This window comes from Solea solea, chromosome 2 (genome assembly GCF_958295425.1).
Source record: "Solea solea chromosome 2, fSolSol10.1, whole genome shotgun sequence".
Lineage (NCBI taxonomy): Eukaryota > Metazoa > Chordata > Actinopteri > Pleuronectiformes > Soleidae > Solea > Solea solea.
The window spans coordinates 20,350,847-20,368,336 of record NC_081135.1 but is presented as its reverse complement, the minus strand read 5'-3'; the positions used below and the strand labels follow the sequence as shown (position 1 = coordinate 20,368,336).

Below are 17,490 nucleotides of genomic sequence, written 5' to 3'. Positions count from 1 at the left end.
TTCCATTCAAATTATGACGTGTACTGCTGTGCACAAAGTACTTCATTATACTAAAGGTGCATTAATAAGATATTGTAATGCCTCATGTAACCAGGTGGACTACGGGTATACTCTCGTAACTAATATTTTAAGGCAGAATATTTCCATTACAACCATGTAACTACACCTTAACGTGTCAGATTCCCTGTGGCGATTATAAGTAAATAGCGCCCTCTATTGGACACATCTTGTTACATAGCACATCAACATAACATACGTCATATCAATTCTAATCTGAAGTAACTATTGTTTCCTGGTTGATTAAAAATACACGGGTTCAGTGTCCGTGTCGGTGGTACGTTTTTCTCTACGGACACTACAACACGTTGTTATGTATCCGTGTTATATTTCCATGTTTGCTTCAAGTGGGAAGTGTTTTATTACAGATGTTCATACACAAACTGTACACAAAAACCACACCGACCGGACGGTGTTGTCACAGCCGGAGGAGGGCGGTACTTAATTATGACTGACGTTTCTAAAGACCCAATCACATGAGTCGACTCGGGAACACCGGCCAATCAGGAGGCGTTAGGCTGTTCAGTAACTTGACTGTGAGAGCGGCAGGGGAAATATGGAGGAGATTCATGGAGGCAGCTGAGTTATAATTGTTCTGAACAGGTTTACTGTTTCAACTCAGGCACCAGCAGTGAGCACGGAAGAAGAATGACGACGCGTTAAGAAGGTGGGTGTGAAAAGTTAAAGCAGTCTGTTTGCGCTTATCACTTTTGATTCCTGTCACACCTTAGGGATACTTCAGGAAGTGATCACTGATATTTCAGTATTATATCAATATAGATGTGGTCTGTTTAAGTGAAACAGCAGCAGCGTGGACTATGATCAAGCGTCCCCGAGCAACGAACAGCTCCTCCCAGTGGAGGGGGCAGGTAAAAGACCATGGTACCCCACTCTCTACTGTACATTGCATTTAATCCAATGCACAGTAATGCATTCACCATTATTAGCTGCTTATGTACACATGAGCTGTCATTATTTATTACATGATGCAACAATTAATCGATTATTCAACAGAATATTAAGTTGCAGCTGTTTGACATCAAAAACCATTTCATTGAAGTGAAAATATATCAAACATTGACTGTTTATTGCTTTTCAGTTGTGATGCTTTTGATCTTCAAAACTGAATATATTTGGATTTTAACAGATAAAACTGGGCGTTTGAAGCAGTAAATTTTTTGCTAAGGTATTGCTATCCACTTTAGACCGATTCCTGACCGATATCAATTTTATTAACAAAAAATTACATAAACTGTACATCAAATCAAAATTCATTACTTTTAGCCGGCCGGGTCATCTTTTTGCACTCGAACACAGACTTTTTTGCTGTCATATTTATTCTATTCACTTTTATTATCTATTTGACATACCTTCATTCATTAAAAAGCCTCTCATACACAACATAGACACACTCACACACTCTTATTAAAGCCCATCTTCATATTTTACCAATCTCAGCTGATGTAGGGCAATAGGCGGGGGAACACCCTGGACAGGTCGCCAGTCCATCACAGGGCCACCAAACAACCATTCACTCTCATACTCACACTACGGTCAATTTAGAGTGTCCAATTTGCTTAATACCCAAATCTGCTTGTCTTTGGAATGTGAGAGCAAACTCAAGAACCACAAACACAAAAACACACAGGGAGAACATGCAAACTCCATGCAGAAAGGCCCTTGTTCCGACCAGGGTCTTCTTGCTGCAAAGGCAAGAGTTAAGTTAGACATGAGATATTGAAAGATGTCCGAATTGTAATCATTTCTTCCTTGGGCTATAGTTATGCTGCACACATACAAATAAATACAAACAGACAGACAGACAAATGAAAACATAACCTCCTTGGTGGAGGTAATAATACATTGATATAGTAGCACAGAGAAGATGTAACATGTGATGGATATTGGAACAGATCCTTCCTGACATTTGTATTGGTGCTCTGGACAAGATATAAAATCAGTGGTATCAGTCATTTGATGTTTTATTTCCAGATGCAGAGACGCACACCTGAGCCCTGTGTGAAATCTGAGCAGTGACATGATACCAGAGCCCACAGCTGCAGCAGCAACCAGGTCCTCAGAGCGGAGGTGAGTGTCCTGAGGACAGTCACAGTGTGACCGTGTGTCTATGAATAGCGACTTTTTAATCATGTCATTTAATTGACTGTTTTCGCAGTAAGAACTCTCATGATGAGGCAAACTCCTCCCGTGCTGTCACTCATTCAGAGGATGAGTCGGGGAATGAGAATCGACAGAAGAATGTGGTAAGCATTTTTTTTCTCACGCTCACATGGTCGAGCCTATGACAGAGAGGATGCACAATCCTGTGATGCAGTTATGTTGATATTGTATACATCAGTAGATCATGATAGGCAGTTTTTCATAGGAGACTATTTGACATCTTACAGTAGATTAAGCAAAGATGTATAGGCCTTTTATTGGGGATGTTTAGATGCTTCTTAGGTCTGGAATGATCATTGTATTTGGCCACCATGCTGTCCCACACTATGTGAATGTGAGTCATTTCTGTGTTTCTTAATGTAAATACTCAGAGACGAAGGAAAAGAGCTCCCGAAGGCTCAGAGAATGTCAAAGGGAAAAATGCCAAAGCCGGCTGCAGCAGTGATAGGAGAGCGGGAGGCCGCCACAGTAAATGGAGGCACGTGGAGGCCGTCACCCTGTTTGAGGTGGTCACTATGGGCAGGAATGCCATGCAGGTGAGATAGCGAACCTCTGTGATCAACACCTCTTTGGATGACTTATCTACATCTCTATTTTTGTCCTGTAATTTGAAAATCAAAATTGTTGATAGTAGTCTCTTCAGACCTTTTGGTCAAGAGTGGCTTGGGCCTGAAATGTCACTTGGTCTGGTCATTTAATATTTTTGGGAGCATCAACTAGTGAGCACACTCTGCTTTTTTATCATTTTGCCACTCGACCACACTGTGTTTTCTTTACATCACTAATAATTTAGAAAACACATTTGAATCTACAAAATACAGTATGTCAATAATAAAACAATAATGTATGTTTTATTTACTGGGGCAGAGTTAAACAACGATATATAATTCAGAGCAATAGAGTTCAGATATGTTTTGTCAAAAATGCTTCGCAGCGATTGCATCTTCCTGACTAGATTATGTGGATTCATAATAATCCTGCCTCAATCGAGGGGTTTGTAGGCTGATGTTTAACAAGGTTAAGAGTCAGGAAGCGCTTTGATTCACTTTTGAGGCCTTGAGTTTATTTCTGTCTCTCAGATCAGCTGACAAGTGTTTACTTGATGTTCAACTTGAAACAAGGGAACAAGGACATTTGCTGTCTTTGTGCCATGTTGTACTGTCGGTTTTGTTCTTGATGCTGATTTTATTTGCTAATTTATAAATATAACTTTGTTATTACTATCATAATTGTTTGATGCTTTTAATGTAAAGGAGCTCTATTTCATTAAGTGTTACCTATTTATTACTCATCCTGATAGTGTATGGCGTGATCTTTTGGTTAATAGGTAATAGATACCTTAATATTCTGTCTGTTTTGACTCTTCCTGTCAATTAAAGATTTAAAATGACCCCAAACACCTGAAGATGCCAGCTAAGACAAATTGACATGAGCTATATTTTCAGAATTTTTTCATAAACTCACTCTGACTCTTTGTGGGATGCTTGTGCAGGCGGTCATAGATGACTGGATTAAGGCATATGTGTCAGACAGAGACTCCTCTCTCCTTGACCTCATCAGCTTTTTCATTCAGTGCTGTGGGTGCAAAGGCAAGCATGTCTTCGAACACCCTCACGCCACACATACACATGGAGAGTACACACAGCATCGTGTCTAATGAACGTTCCCCGTCTCTGTTTCCCAGGCGTGGTCACAGCAGAGATGTGTCAGAGCAAAGAGGACAGTGATGTGATGAGTAAGATGGTCGAGGAGCTGGATGAGGTAAGACATTGTCACCTCTTTCCCTCTCACTCTTGCATCATATCGGACACTTTGAACTGAAACTGTGTTCCTTCAGGTTGCAAGTCTGCAGTATAAAAAGTTTCTGGTTTTTCCGTGGATCCTCACAGTCACATGGCCCATGGACACGGTCAGCAATATGCACCAACTTTCCACACACCACTCACAGTTCAACATCTGTCATCTTTTTTCTTGTCTTTAACAGAGGTAGACTAATTGGATTAATTGGTATGGTATTATCAATTACTATTTCATTAATCAACCAAATGTAGTTACCAGAAACGTGACAAATTATGTTTATTTCATGTTTGTTCATGCTTTCTTTCACTCCATTTTGACTTGGGTTTTACATAATTTGAGTAAAGTAAAGATGCTTCCATACCGATGCTTTTCTATGTCTTTTTTTTTTTTTATGTCATTATTTTTCGTTTCCATGGCTATGTTCTGATGTGTTTGGACTTCAGAAAGAGAAGTTGTGACCTCAGTGGCAGCTAATGTGGATAAACACATAGCTTATACATTATTTTTATTTGAAATATAAGCAATTTTGTGCATCAGTTGTTAGATTAAACACTTCGATTCCTTGAAAAGGATTTACGTCTCTAACCTGTAAAGTTCTTTGTCACTTTCTTGTCTGCTCTGTAGGACAGTGCAGAGTATCCTCTCGTACAGTCTGGCCCGTATGGTCGCTGGTTTCACTCCGAGTTCTGTGACTTTGTGTCGGTGCTGGTGGCTCAGTGTCAGCACAGCGTCATCTTTGATGGGTACCTGATGAACACACTGATCTCGCTGCTCGCAGAGCTTTCAAACTCTTACATACGAGCCTTTCGACACACCTGCGTGTTGGCAGGTAAGGGATCATAAAACCCGTAACCCTAATCATAGGCATACACAAATGTGCTGAATAAACGCAACAATACTCTGTTTTTTTTTTTTTTTAAATAAGCGGTGAAGATGTTGAGCTCTCTGGTGGGCGTGGCTCTGAGTCTGAGTGTTGGAGTTGAAAACAGTCAGAAACTCTACAAGGTGCAAAAGACGAAGACCTTGAGACAGAAAAGCACAGCACAGAGGATGCAGAAGAAGATCACAGAGGTAAGACGAATGAGTTTGTATCTCACTGTGCACAGGGGAATTCAGATTTTATCCTTCTTGCTCACTTTTCTGCCTCTTTCTGCCTTTCTTCATGCTCCAGCTGCAGGAGAAGAGGGTGGAGATCGAAAACATGATGGATATTATATTCAAAGGTGTTTTTCTCAAGAGATACAGGTAAGGTTACATCTGTCGTTTCAGCTAAGCCTTGAATGTGGATCACAGTATTATTTTATTTAGCTTGTATTCAATTATGTGTCTGCGTTTTTGTTTTGGTGCAGGGATGTGCTTCCAGAAATCCGCTCCATCTGTGTGGAGGAGCTGGGTTTGTGGATGAAGCTCTACAGTCCTGTGTTTCTCAATGATACCTACCTCAAATACATGGGCTGGATGATGTACGACAAAGTAAATAACAGCAGCGGCGAAACGCGATGCAGCATCGTGTTGTCTGACCTAGTGTAACCGAACTAGTGATTACAGCTACAGATGTTTTATGTCTGTAGATGGGAAACTAGTTCTTTGCTGTACAAACTTGTGCACTAATGTGCGTCTCACCTTTTCAGATTCCAGATGTGCGTCTCAAGTGTGTGTCAGGTTTGCAGGGTTTGTATGGAGACCCGCTGCTTCTCCCAAAACTTGACCTGTTCACCAGCCGTTTCAAGGTAAGCGGACCCGCGCAAAGCTGCGTCAATTATTTATAGACACTGGGGGCAGGAAATTATATCTATATATATATATAAAGCAGGCAGACACTGGCCACCAAATGGAAATCCAGTTTTTGGAGCTCTGTTTCAAAGCTGCATCTAATACATTTGATTAAATCAGTGAGACTGAGACTTAACTACACAACCTATAAAATCAAAATAAAGAACTGAAGAGAGCTGCAGAGTTGGGTGATACATTTGTCTTTTGACTCCATGAGCAACATAATTAAAGGTCCAGTGTGAGTTCTAGTGTATAAGTAAGTCAGTAACATCTAATTGAGGACTTCTCATTTTAAACCTCCCTTTCCCAAGCATGTCAGGGAACTACGGTGGCCTTTGTGTACCAGAAAGGATATCATTCTTCTGTGTTTATGCAGCGTGCTCCTTCCCTTAGAACACAAAAACTGTGACTCTGGGAGTTCCATCCATGCAGACTGCTACGTAAACATGGTATAAGATGAGGCTAGAAACCACAAATATATTTTATTATTTTATTTATTTTAAAGAGATTATATACATATACAAACACACTTATGAGTAGTATATTACATTTCTGCCAATAAACCCCCCTCATACCCTGGCTCCTTAGTAATTGTCTGACCTCCTCCACTCCTACACATCCCCGTACCAGCCTGAGAATCTATAGTGACATGAAGGGTGATGGTGACTTAGTGGTAGTGCGAGTTGTCTTTCAAATGGAAGGTTGAGGGTTTGATTTCCGACTCCACTAGTGTCCCTGGGCAAGACACTTAACCCCACGTTGCTCGTGACGGCTGTGTCAGCAGTGTGTAAATACAGTAGGTATGAAAGATGTGTGAGAGAAAAGGCGCTACACTAGAGGGTCAAGCAGCTTTGAGTTATCATCAAGACTAGAAAAGTGCATTATAAATAAAGACTGTCATGAGAGGCCACCACCTCCTGTAATTCCCTGTAATTGTGTTGCAGGAGCGGATGATCTCCATGACCCTGGATAAGGACAATGAGGTGGCGGTACAGACCATGAAACTTCTGGTTCTCATTGCCAAGTTAGTCACCAACATGTTTGTTCTTCTCGTCCTCTTGCAGCCTTCCTCAGTGTAATAATTGTAATGATTTTGCAGAACGTGTGATGATGTGCTGAGTTCTGAGGACTACAAGCATCTCCTCCAGTTTGTCTACTCCTCACAGCGACCGGTCGCTGCCGCTGCAGGGGAGCTGCTCTACTCAAGGTACATCAGTCTTTGAGACCAAAATAACACAAAATACCCCCACAAAAGCAGCTATTAATTATGCCCTGGATATTCTTGGTTGTTGTTTTATCAGGTTGCTCAACACTGTGGCTCATGCACACGATACTCAGGATGAAATCAATGAGGAGGAGGCTCATAAACTACAAACTTGTTCCAGAGTGAAGGCTCTGCTGCAGTTCCACCAGGAATCTCAGGTGAAACATGTTTGCTCTCTCCGTTCATCTGAAAAGTAAACCATTTGTGCCAAGTTGTGTTGTAGAAGGTCGATGTATTTCCTTATCGCAATGCTGTGTGTGTGTGTGTATTTCTTAGCTGCACGAACATGTGGTGTACCTGGTGGACAGTCTGTGGGACTGTGGTGGAGCTCTGCTGAAGGACTGGGCCACACTCACATCGTTGCTCCTGCAGGACGCGTCCTCTCATGGTGCAGGTGGGTTTGTCACAAGTCAGTGTTTCAGTAAAGCTTGTTTCATCCATAACAGGCCACTGTGAGCTTTTCTTGTTTTCCAGATGCTTCTTATATTTTTGCTCTTCCAGCCACACCCAACATGTCATTATTATGCGTGTGTGTGTGTGTGTGTGTGTAGGTCTTACACTGGCAGAACAATCTGTGCTTGTAGAGATCCTGGTGGCGTCAGTTCGTCAGGCCGCGGAGGGACCAGTTCTGGCCGGCAGGAGTGGAGCCAAAAAGGTCTGTGAACAAAAAAGAGTAGATCAGATTGTTCTCAGAAACTTGATAATGTTATCAAGTCACTAAAACCATCAACCAATCATCAATTTTTAGCTACCTTTTTTGTTTAGTGTAATGAATATTTAGTTTAAACATACTGTACTGTATAATACTACTATATACATTACTTATACTATACTGTATAAAATGTAGATCTGAGAGACAGACCATTAGTGTGTGGTTAAATAATTATACATTTCTGAAGATAAGCGTTTTTGTACTATTTGCAAACATTCTGCATCAATAATCAGCCATCAGCTGCCCTGATTTCTAAAAATCAGGTCAACCTCTTGTCATTGAAGAATACTAAATCAATGTAATTGTATCGCAATAGAGTAAATGGCATCATGCTTTTTTTTTAATTTAATAAAAATGTTGATATACTTTTTTTTTTTAATTCTAGGTCATGAGTGCCAGAGAGAAGAAAATCCAGATTGATGACTGTATGAAACTCACGAAACATCTCCTTCCTGTGCTTCCAAATTTACTCTCCAAGGTCTTTATCTCACACATAAATAAAAGTGAATGTGATATCATTTCATTTTGTGAAGACGTTTTAACATCTTTACTCTGTGCAGAACAGTCAGATACTTTACTTTACAATTCCTGTCGTTTCTGATGTTGTTCACGCAGTTTTCAAGCCATGTGGATGTTGTTGCCTCCCTGATGAGGATTCCACAGTTCTTCCTCCCTGAGTGTCCTGTGGCAGAAAACTCACAGGTCTGTCAGTGAAAAACGATGACGCACTTTCCTCATCTTTGACAAAAAAATCACTGTGTGGTGTTAGACGAAAAAGTTATGATCCTGTCAACTCATTTGACCGTGGTTTCAATGTATTGGACATTTGTTTATATTTAAAAATGACACACGACAACTTGTTTCTGCCCTTGTGCTCAGGCATTGTCCAGCCTGATGGTAGAGATGCGAGCTGTCTTGGACGTCCACTCGGGCTCGGCTGTTCTGGAGGCAGCTTCACGCACGTTTCTCAGTCTGTGTCGCGAGGAGACGAGCTGGTGCTCCACGACCCGCGGTGCCAGAGACTCTCTGGTCCAGAACTGGGTGGAGCAACTGACAGTCCTGCTGCAAGACGCTCTCAAGGTGAGTTGCAAGTTAATTACGACCAGTGAAATAACATTTTTTAGTATTTTATTCAAGAAAGTGACAATTTAAGTCTGTTATCCTTTTATTTACTTGAATGGGGGTAATACATTTTGAACACTGTTATATTATTATTATTACATATTATTGTATTATCTTTTGTGACTATAAGGGTTTTGTGCTCCGTCAAGTGTAGGCATATTATCTTCTATTTAACTATTTAAGTGGAGGCTTCAGAGAAGTTCAATGGACGATCTGTCTCTTCTTGAGCTGTGTCTACTTTGTGTTTATCTTTTTTGTGTGTGTTTTGTTGTGCAAAATAAACCAAATAAAATCAAAATCAACACTCTTGACACTGTAACATATTCACAAATATACAATGAGCAGTTTTTCCCTCTTAAGACAAGCCAGGAATAAAACATACGAAAATATTTAAGAAATATGTATCATTATCTTTATTTGATATTGTGTTTTCCACCATACCTCATCTTTGCAATGTTTTACAACAATTCACGTCAAATTGTATTTCATAACACATTTATAACCTCTCAAGAAATCCATCGTTTGACTAAAATGAAACTTAAATAATGAAACATACACATGGCCGAGACCCTTCACTCACACTCTTTTTTTGTTTTGTGTTTGTACATTTAAACCCAGGGCAAATGACATGGACCGCCTGACACAGTAATGAACATTTGTTCAGGTTTTATCTACTTTTTCCTTTTTAGTAGAATTTCTTTCACCTCATCTCCAAAATAAAAGAAAAAGAAAATCACTCTTTTGTGTCACAGAGGTCACAAGCCGTGAGGGTTGGAACCATGTACAGGCTGTACAGGCAAGAAAACAAGAATCATTTTTCCTTTTTTTTTTTTTTTTCTGTTGTAGGACGACAGTTTCTCTGCTGATGAGGAGAAAACTGGCGAGATTTTAGCCACACTGAAGAAACTGAGAGCTTTCCACAAGTAAGATTTGGAAATTATCCATAATGATGTGTGAACGCATATCATCATCCTGATCCTGTTCTAACTATAATGTGTGCATTGAATGAAAGTCCTGCATATGTTTTTCTCTCTCTTTGTGTTGCTGTAGCTGTCACGACCTTGCTCGGTGGAGTCTGTTTGAACTTCTCTCTCCTCTGCTGTCGGTGGAGAACAGCCAGAAAGGAGCTCCACCCGAGGTACGTGCACTGCCCTCTGAGTAACCACATGTAGCCACGGCTCATTTGGATGTTTTTGTTCTTACTTATCCACTGTCTGTCTACAGTGTAATTGTCTTTTGTTGTGTGAAGGTGCTGCTGGAAGCTCTGCAGTGTCTGTGTTACTCCATGCTCTGGTCTCTGAACATGAGCGGGGAAACTCTCACCTCCAGAGTGAGTTATATCTGCTGTAATTAGCCCTCAAACAGGTTATTAAGACAAGACATGTCATTCTGTTATTGTCATTTTTCATTATGTACTTCCATAAAGAAGAAAATTTAATTTAATTAATGAAAACAATTAAATACAACATATGAATTGTTCATATTATTTATTTAACATATATTAAACCACTGAATATAGAGATGCATATAAAACCAAAACAAACCAGACAAGCAAAGACACTTACCGTATATACATACCATTTACTGTACATATTGTATAGATGGTTGGATTCCTTTAGTTTATGAAATCATTTAATGTAATGAAAACTACCGATAATTGTTATTTTAAAGTCACAGAAATGTCTTATCTTATCTTCGCTACATCATTGACATTGCTTGTCACTGATGTGTGTGTGTGTTTGTATTTTAGGAGAAGGCTGTGGACCAGCAGCTCCAGCTGCGTGTGTTCTGTGAGAGGAGTCATCGCTGTCTGTCCCACTCTGACCACAGTGTACGACAGCAGGTAGGTTGTTGCAGCAGCAGCAGCAGCAGCAGCAGCAGCAGCACAAACAGGTGGAAGTTTTAGGTAGTGTATGATTTAAGAAAAAAAATAAATCATAATTCACTCTTTTCTCATTTGTCTGTTCAAAATCTTCTCTACATTTTAGGCTTTCCTTGGTGTGTGCGACGTCCTGACGGCTCATTCAAACCAGCTCAACGTGTGGAATCCCACCTCCTGTGGTCCACTGGTCTACACGCTCAGTCCCAAACTGCAGAGGGCGCTATCCACCTTTCTATGTGTGCACGTCTTTGTCGGTCCAGACTGTGACAGCCAGAGCAGAGGTGAGACTGCAGTCTTCTTTTTAATATAAAATGATGGAGAAGGAGTAGATGTGGCAGTAGTTCATTATTTTACAGCTTCTGTATTTTTTTTTTAGCAGATTTCCAGGAAATATTTGGCATTTAGTGAAGTCAAATACATTAAATACATAAAAAAATACATTAAACATTTTAGTTATGTTCTCTTTGACTCTCCCATACACAGGATTTGCTTGTAAGGGGTAAACATTGATTGGTTTTCATTGATTACATGTCAATTTTCAGGTGTAGTGGAAATTCAGTATTTTTTTGTCTTTCACAACAAAACACACACCAGGCTATGAAACACTGGAGATTTACTTAAAGATACTTTTAATTTCCACCAAGCAGGACCGTTAAACAAAGTGAATCCATGTGGGTAATTTAAAATTAAATTAAATCAGCTAGGGACCGGCTTTAAAGCTGTAGCAACATGTGGAATTTGTGTAGGTCTTTTGATTAAATAACTTTGTGTAATAAAAAGCAAAATACCACCTGATTTGCAAGAGGAAAGCTTAATTATGTGTGTAAAAAATATGCACAGAGCAATTGGCATTGCAAGCCGAATAGTTTTTACATGCTGTGAAGCTATTTTGTCCATCATTAGATTCTTTCATACTGATGCGTAAGAAGCATTTGACTGATGTGGCTGCTCAGCGTGATACTAATTTTAACTACTACTACAAGACTATTCATTATAAAGAAAGGTCATTTAGTGTGGCGGTTTCCAGTTTATGGGTCAGGCCCCCAGCTCAGGGTAATAAAATAAATCTGTGGTGTTTGAAGGTTAATGGGAGAGGAAAGAAAGAAGGAACATTTCAGACTTTTCACTAATCTTTAATTTCATCCCATTGGTTCTTGAGCAGTTATTTTAACTGACACCATCTGAGAAAAAGAAAAGCTCATACACATCTAAGCCTTCGAGCCCCAAGATTAATTTTTTTTGCGGAGTTGCATTCATTTACTGTGTCTAGTGCAAAAGTCCCCTTTTAGAAATGAATTGATTTTTTGATTACGTTACGCGGGGTGTTATGTGTGTTAAAATCCAGTCTAGCAGGACTCCTTTTGAATTAAATTTTCTCCGTCACGGTCGTATTATGTCCGTTTCAGACGAGCTCTGCTGCACAGCAAAGAGAAACTCTGCATGTTCGCAGCGTTTGGGTCACACAGGAGGAAACGAGCCGCTGCGTTGCACAGTAGATGGCACTCTCCCTCTTGTTTCTTGTTGCTTCAGAGTAGCTGCTCATGGCGGGGAAAAACATGCAGATATTAAATGCACGGCCACACGTTCGGCTTAATAACTCACCGCAGAGCTGCCTGCTGACTGCAAATGGAGCCTGATTTGCAACCTGACCTGACGATTGACCCTCAATTACAAAGGAAACCCTGTTAATATCTTCAGACTGAAACAAGGTTGACTAATTTGAATGAAAGGATGTTCCACTTTGTTATGTAAAGTGATGCGGCTTGTAAATTGATGAGGACAGTATGCTCCTGTCTGATCTAAATTGTGAAAAACAAGATTGACACGTCGGTAATACATCGGAGGGTGTTCTCGTCCCACAGTACTGCAGGTAAACCTATGAATTCATTCAAGGTTCACTAGAGCTAAAATATGTTATTAGCTTTACTAGAGCTTCTACTTTCAGAAACATATTGCTTCCAAACATGGCAGAGTCCAGAGAAGTCAATAAAATGTCCTGGTGGGAATTTCCTAAATGTTCAACCAAATACAATACAGGATTATTGGTTTTTGAACATGTAATAAAAAGTCGTTGTTTTATTGGATTTGCCTGGTTACAGTTTTGTTGTATAGACAGTGTTTTCTATTAGTTCAGAGATCACTCGGAGGGCAAGGGCACCGAGTTAAATCATAAAATCAGGGCAATCTTTTTTCGTGAGAAAATTCCATTAACTCTGGCTCACCTCTGCGCCTATTTTATTAGCCTTGTGAAAGATTGAAGCCACATGGTGTCACAACCATAACTCTAGTCTTATGTTATCTTTGATTTCCACCTGCTAAAGCCATTGTCCCGAAACAAAGTGAAACACTCTTTCCCTCCTGTGCTTTGTTCTTTTCTTTCTGTTATATGATTTCTCATGATTAATCACTCTCCTCGCTTCACCCTCCTTCCTCTTCCACTTCACATCCAACCGCACACTTCTTCTCCTCCCATCTGGCTCCGTCAGTCAGCGAGCACTCTGAGGTGGAGCGGCTGGAGGACCTCCACAAACGCAGAAATCTGCTTGCGGCCTTCTGCAAACTGATAGTGCACGGCGTGCTGGAGATGAGCACGGCTGCTGAAGTCTTCATGTACTACATGAAGGTAAAGTTGGATTCTTCCTTAAAGCAATAGTTCAACATTTAGACCAAGACTATCAGGGAGGCTCACTCCAAAGCTAACAAACTGAACCGCTCATAAAGTGACTGTGAAGAGTAGAGGATGTGTTTTTACGTGGATGTATATCCTGGACTTTAAGACTCCGGTACATCACGGCAACTAATCTAGAAATAGCCAGAAACAGAACTTCCGCAAATTCTCCTGGGTTTTTTATGAATTAAATGAAACTCATCAAATGTTAACAAGTGACATTTGAGATGCTGGTAGATGTTCAGCCTTGTTTCCACTCTTTATTCTATGTTCAGCTCACTGGCTGCTTGCTCCAGTGGCCTCACAACTCCAAATGTCACCAACATTTTCATAAATATAAAAAAAAACACCTATCCCTGAATAACCCAAACATACGTCCAGCTTCGTGTATTGTTGTTCTCAAATCATCTCCAGGAGAAAATATACTGTATTTTAAAGCTTTTAGCTATAACAGTACACTAACTGTGGCTGACCTCAGCTCCATATTTAACAGACAGATTGGTCAAGCATATTTCTTTGTTCCCCCACAGTATTACAACGACTTCGGAGACATAATCAAGGAGACGATGTGCAGGGCCAGACAGATAGATAAGATTGAGAGTTCTCGCACACTGGTGCTCTGTTTGCAGCAGGTAAGCGACGCTCGCTCCACACATCTGAAAAAAATCAACTTCAGCCACTCGCTGTCACGAGCAGGCAAAAAAAGATGCTGACGTGGTGTTTTTTTTGTTTTTTTATCTTTGCTGCACAGCTGTTCGTGCGTCTAAAGAGGGAGCAGGAGCGCGGAGGTCAGGCTCACTCAGGAGTCCAGACCTTCACCAGCATCAAGGAGCTGGCCAGGCGCTTTGCTCTCACCTTCACGGACCACGTCAAGTTCCGTGAATGTGTTGTCTTGATCCACAGGTCGGCGCAGGTTCTCAGGGGTGTTTGTCTTTAAAGATGATGATGTTGTGTGTAAAATACCACAATCTCAGTGCAAAATAATGCAGCAGTGTAACCACATACACACATCACTACCACCATTGGTTTTTATCTACATTGAATCTATTAGATTAAAAATGTGTCTGTTTTGTTCTCCCCATGTGCGTGGGTTTTCCTCCCACAGTCCAAAAACATGCAGATTTGGGGATTAGGTCAATTAGACACTAATATATCTATATTAATCTAAATTGACCGTAGGTGTGAGAGTGAGAGTGGATGGTTGTTTGTCTCTATCTGGCCCTGTGATGGACTGGCGATCTGTACCCCGTCTATTGCCCTATGTCAGCTGAGATTGGCACAGCACCCCCCTGACCCTCATGTGTAGGATAAAGCGGTAGAAGAGGGATGGATGGATAATTATCACAGGAGGAGATGACAAGGTGGCATTAATGGACTGTGAAAATGTTATAAATGTTAAATGTCTACCAACAATCCCTGTGTTGCTGCCTTGTCCGGGAGAAAAGTGTCTACACTGGCATCAACTTTCAGCTCTCTATGTTGTGTGTGTGTCTCCCCTGCAGACTTCATTTTTTGAGAGAGTTACTCAGGCTTTTGGTGTTCACCATCTCCGAGGCTTAGCAGCTAGCTGCTCTGCTTCCATGAGCTGTGTTATAGGGTGGCGGTGGGTGCTGCAACAGCCTCAAAGACCAAAACAAAAACCATAGTTCTGAAAATGTCTTTAGTGAATATACTGGCTGCACCATTGTTATCAGTGAAGTCACATTCCTTTAATCTCTGATGACACATCATGGTCATTTGATGTCTTATTATAATACATTTCTTACATACAGCACCTTTTAAAAACTGTGTTTCCGTATTACTTTGTTTCAGGACTGGCATAGAGTTTGTGTTTCAAGAGTTTAGCCAGACTCCAGAGACGCTGACACCTCCTTACCTCTCCTACCTGACCATCCTCAGTGAGTTCTCCAACAAACTGCTCAAACCTGACAAGAGGACAGTGTAAGTGCTCTAAACAGGTTTATAAATATCGTAATAAACAAGGCCACGTGACGTTTCTGAAAGTGTGTTCCTGTCTGTGCAGGTTCTCTTACCTGCAGAAACACACATCGGAGCACATTATCAATCTCAGAGAGGAGCGATGGCAGCCACTCGTCTTCTATCGTGCTTCTTTACTGGCCGTAGCTGAAGGGGAGGATGCTGTGTCCTATATTAGCTCTGACAGGAAGCCCACCCGCTCGCCCTCCTCCAAACAAAAACCAGAAGGTACAGCACTTAAAGGGGTAGTTTAGGTGTTTTTGAAGTGTGGTTGTATGAGGTATTGACAAATGAACACCCACTCTTACTTCTTTTCTACCGCTGCCTCATTTGGTAAGTTTTTGTCACTTAGGTACATCTGAAACAAAGGATTTCAAGCCCAAAAGTCAGTGAATAAGTTAACGATGGAGGCAGCAGTGGATCAGCAACTCCTGTGGGCTGTGGTGTAGAATTTTTGACTTTCTATAATGGCCTTTGGTGCAGAGAATGAGCAGTTTTCAAAAGCCCGACTAATGGCGAGGAAAAGTGGCCAACATATTCTTCATATATCATAGACGTAAGCAGGTGTAGATTTTATTAGGTGAGTCTTACGTTGCTAAGGTATTGTTTTACCTTCTGACTGTGTTAGCAGTCATGTTCTCAGTGAGAGCAAGCGTGCGCCTCCCAGGGTGGTTCAGTCGGTGTTGATAATGTGTCCATTACTCATACATTCACACTTCAAAACGGGTCACTATGTACCAGCTACGTGTGTGTCTTTATGTTTTCAGGAAGCAAGTCTCCCTGTCCTTTCAGCCCCGCTGACTCCAGAGTTAGTAAAGGTCACAGATTGAATTTCAGCCCAAGGTGAGAGGCTGAAGGTTGATTTCCCATATTCAAAGTTTTTATTAGACTGTTACAAATGAAATCTTCATCTTCACTCATATTAACTACTGTAACATCCTCAGCCTTCAGGAGAGGACAACTGACGTGGATCTGCTTTCTGTTCCACTGGAACCTCCCGCGAGACGACTTGACCTCGAGGGATCCGTCCTTGGCAACAATGACAATGAGGTGGATGATGAAACTGTGGAGATTGAATTTTAAATACGAGGAGTTTGGGGGGACACTGGTGCTCGTCCATGAACGGTAAAACCTCACTGGACACAAACTCGTGAGCGATGGTTTTCGTGTACTGTATATTTTGTCTTCTGTGTCGGACCCACTTTTATATACAAGTCTCTAAATGTGTTCTATTTAAGCTTTAAGGATAACTGTGGCGGTATTCTTTCTGTCAGTTTTATCCAAGTGGCCAAAACACTTATTATTCTGTGCAATTGAACACTCTTTAATTACAATAATCATGGACAATGTGTTTTTTTGTGTGTTCTGCCATAAATATTTATTGCAGCACCAAATATGGATTAATCTGCCTCTTGAAAATAGTCCCTGGAAATAACAGTTGCTAAGAACTTCAGATGAAGAAACAACTTGTCCTTTTCCAAATGATACAGTTTATATGTGATTCATGTTTAAAGACTTGTATTACTGAGGTGCAAATGGGCTTAGGTCTAAAGAGTAGCTGTCGTCTTTTCACATGTTGTATCATAGAAATAAGAGGAATATATAATCTTACTTTAGCTTTACTCAAAATAATGTTTTAATTTGAGGGGAAACTGGATCATTATGAGTTAATATTTTTTTTCCCTCTTTACTGTCGACTGGTCCAACTGTTTTATTTATTTTATTGGTTCACACTCAGGTTTAAGATTGGTCTCTTGTCTATCGATGAGAATCACTGTGTGCTACCTGCTTCTTTATTATTACTCCTTATAGGAAATGGCTGGTCTTTTTTTTTTTTTACATGCTCACTTATCTAAACTCCTTGTACCATATCATATTAAAGAAGACATTTTACAAAACGGGTTCTATTAATTCTGATGTATGTCGTTATGATTTGGAATTAAATGTGTGTACACTTGTGTGCAGCATCAACAACAAAGTGTGTGTTTACATTCTGTAAATGTTCCATGTGGAGTGGACACACATTAAATGTTTTTTTACCAAATGAATCTAAC

At 40.5% G+C, this 17,490-nt stretch overlaps 1 protein-coding gene across 2 annotated transcripts; it reads left to right on the top strand.

Annotated features, from left to right (window-relative positions):
- Window positions 1-576: 576 nt before the first annotated feature.
- On the top strand, window positions 577-17,484 carry si:ch211-269e2.1 (cohesin subunit SA-2). Of its 2 annotated transcripts, XM_058614586.1 has the most exons (32): window positions 577-724; window positions 2,050-2,145; window positions 2,234-2,321; window positions 2,610-2,774; window positions 3,731-3,827; window positions 3,923-3,999; window positions 4,076-4,147; window positions 4,663-4,867; window positions 4,964-5,109; window positions 5,210-5,283; window positions 5,388-5,511; window positions 5,670-5,768; window positions 6,756-6,835; window positions 6,911-7,018; window positions 7,113-7,233; window positions 7,352-7,469; window positions 7,627-7,730; window positions 8,173-8,265; window positions 8,403-8,489; window positions 8,667-8,867; window positions 9,756-9,832; window positions 9,960-10,047; window positions 10,159-10,239; window positions 10,660-10,752; window positions 10,898-11,072; window positions 13,278-13,414; window positions 13,990-14,091; window positions 14,211-14,362; window positions 15,272-15,400; window positions 15,483-15,664; window positions 16,204-16,279; window positions 16,381-17,484. In XM_058614586.1, the coding sequence occupies exons 2-32, from the start codon at window positions 2,096-2,098 to the stop codon at window positions 16,517-16,519; spliced, it is 3,540 nt and encodes a 1,179-aa protein (XP_058470569.1). In that variant the 5' UTR covers window positions 577-724; window positions 2,050-2,095; the 3' UTR covers window positions 16,520-17,484. The 2 variants fall into 2 exon arrangements, with proteins under 2 accessions (XP_058470569.1, XP_058470576.1); XM_058614593.1 differs by lacking the exons at window positions 577-724; window positions 2,050-2,145; window positions 2,234-2,321; window positions 3,731-3,827 and having other exon boundaries at window positions 2,660-2,774.
- The last annotated feature ends 6 nt before the right edge of the window (window positions 17,485-17,490 follow it).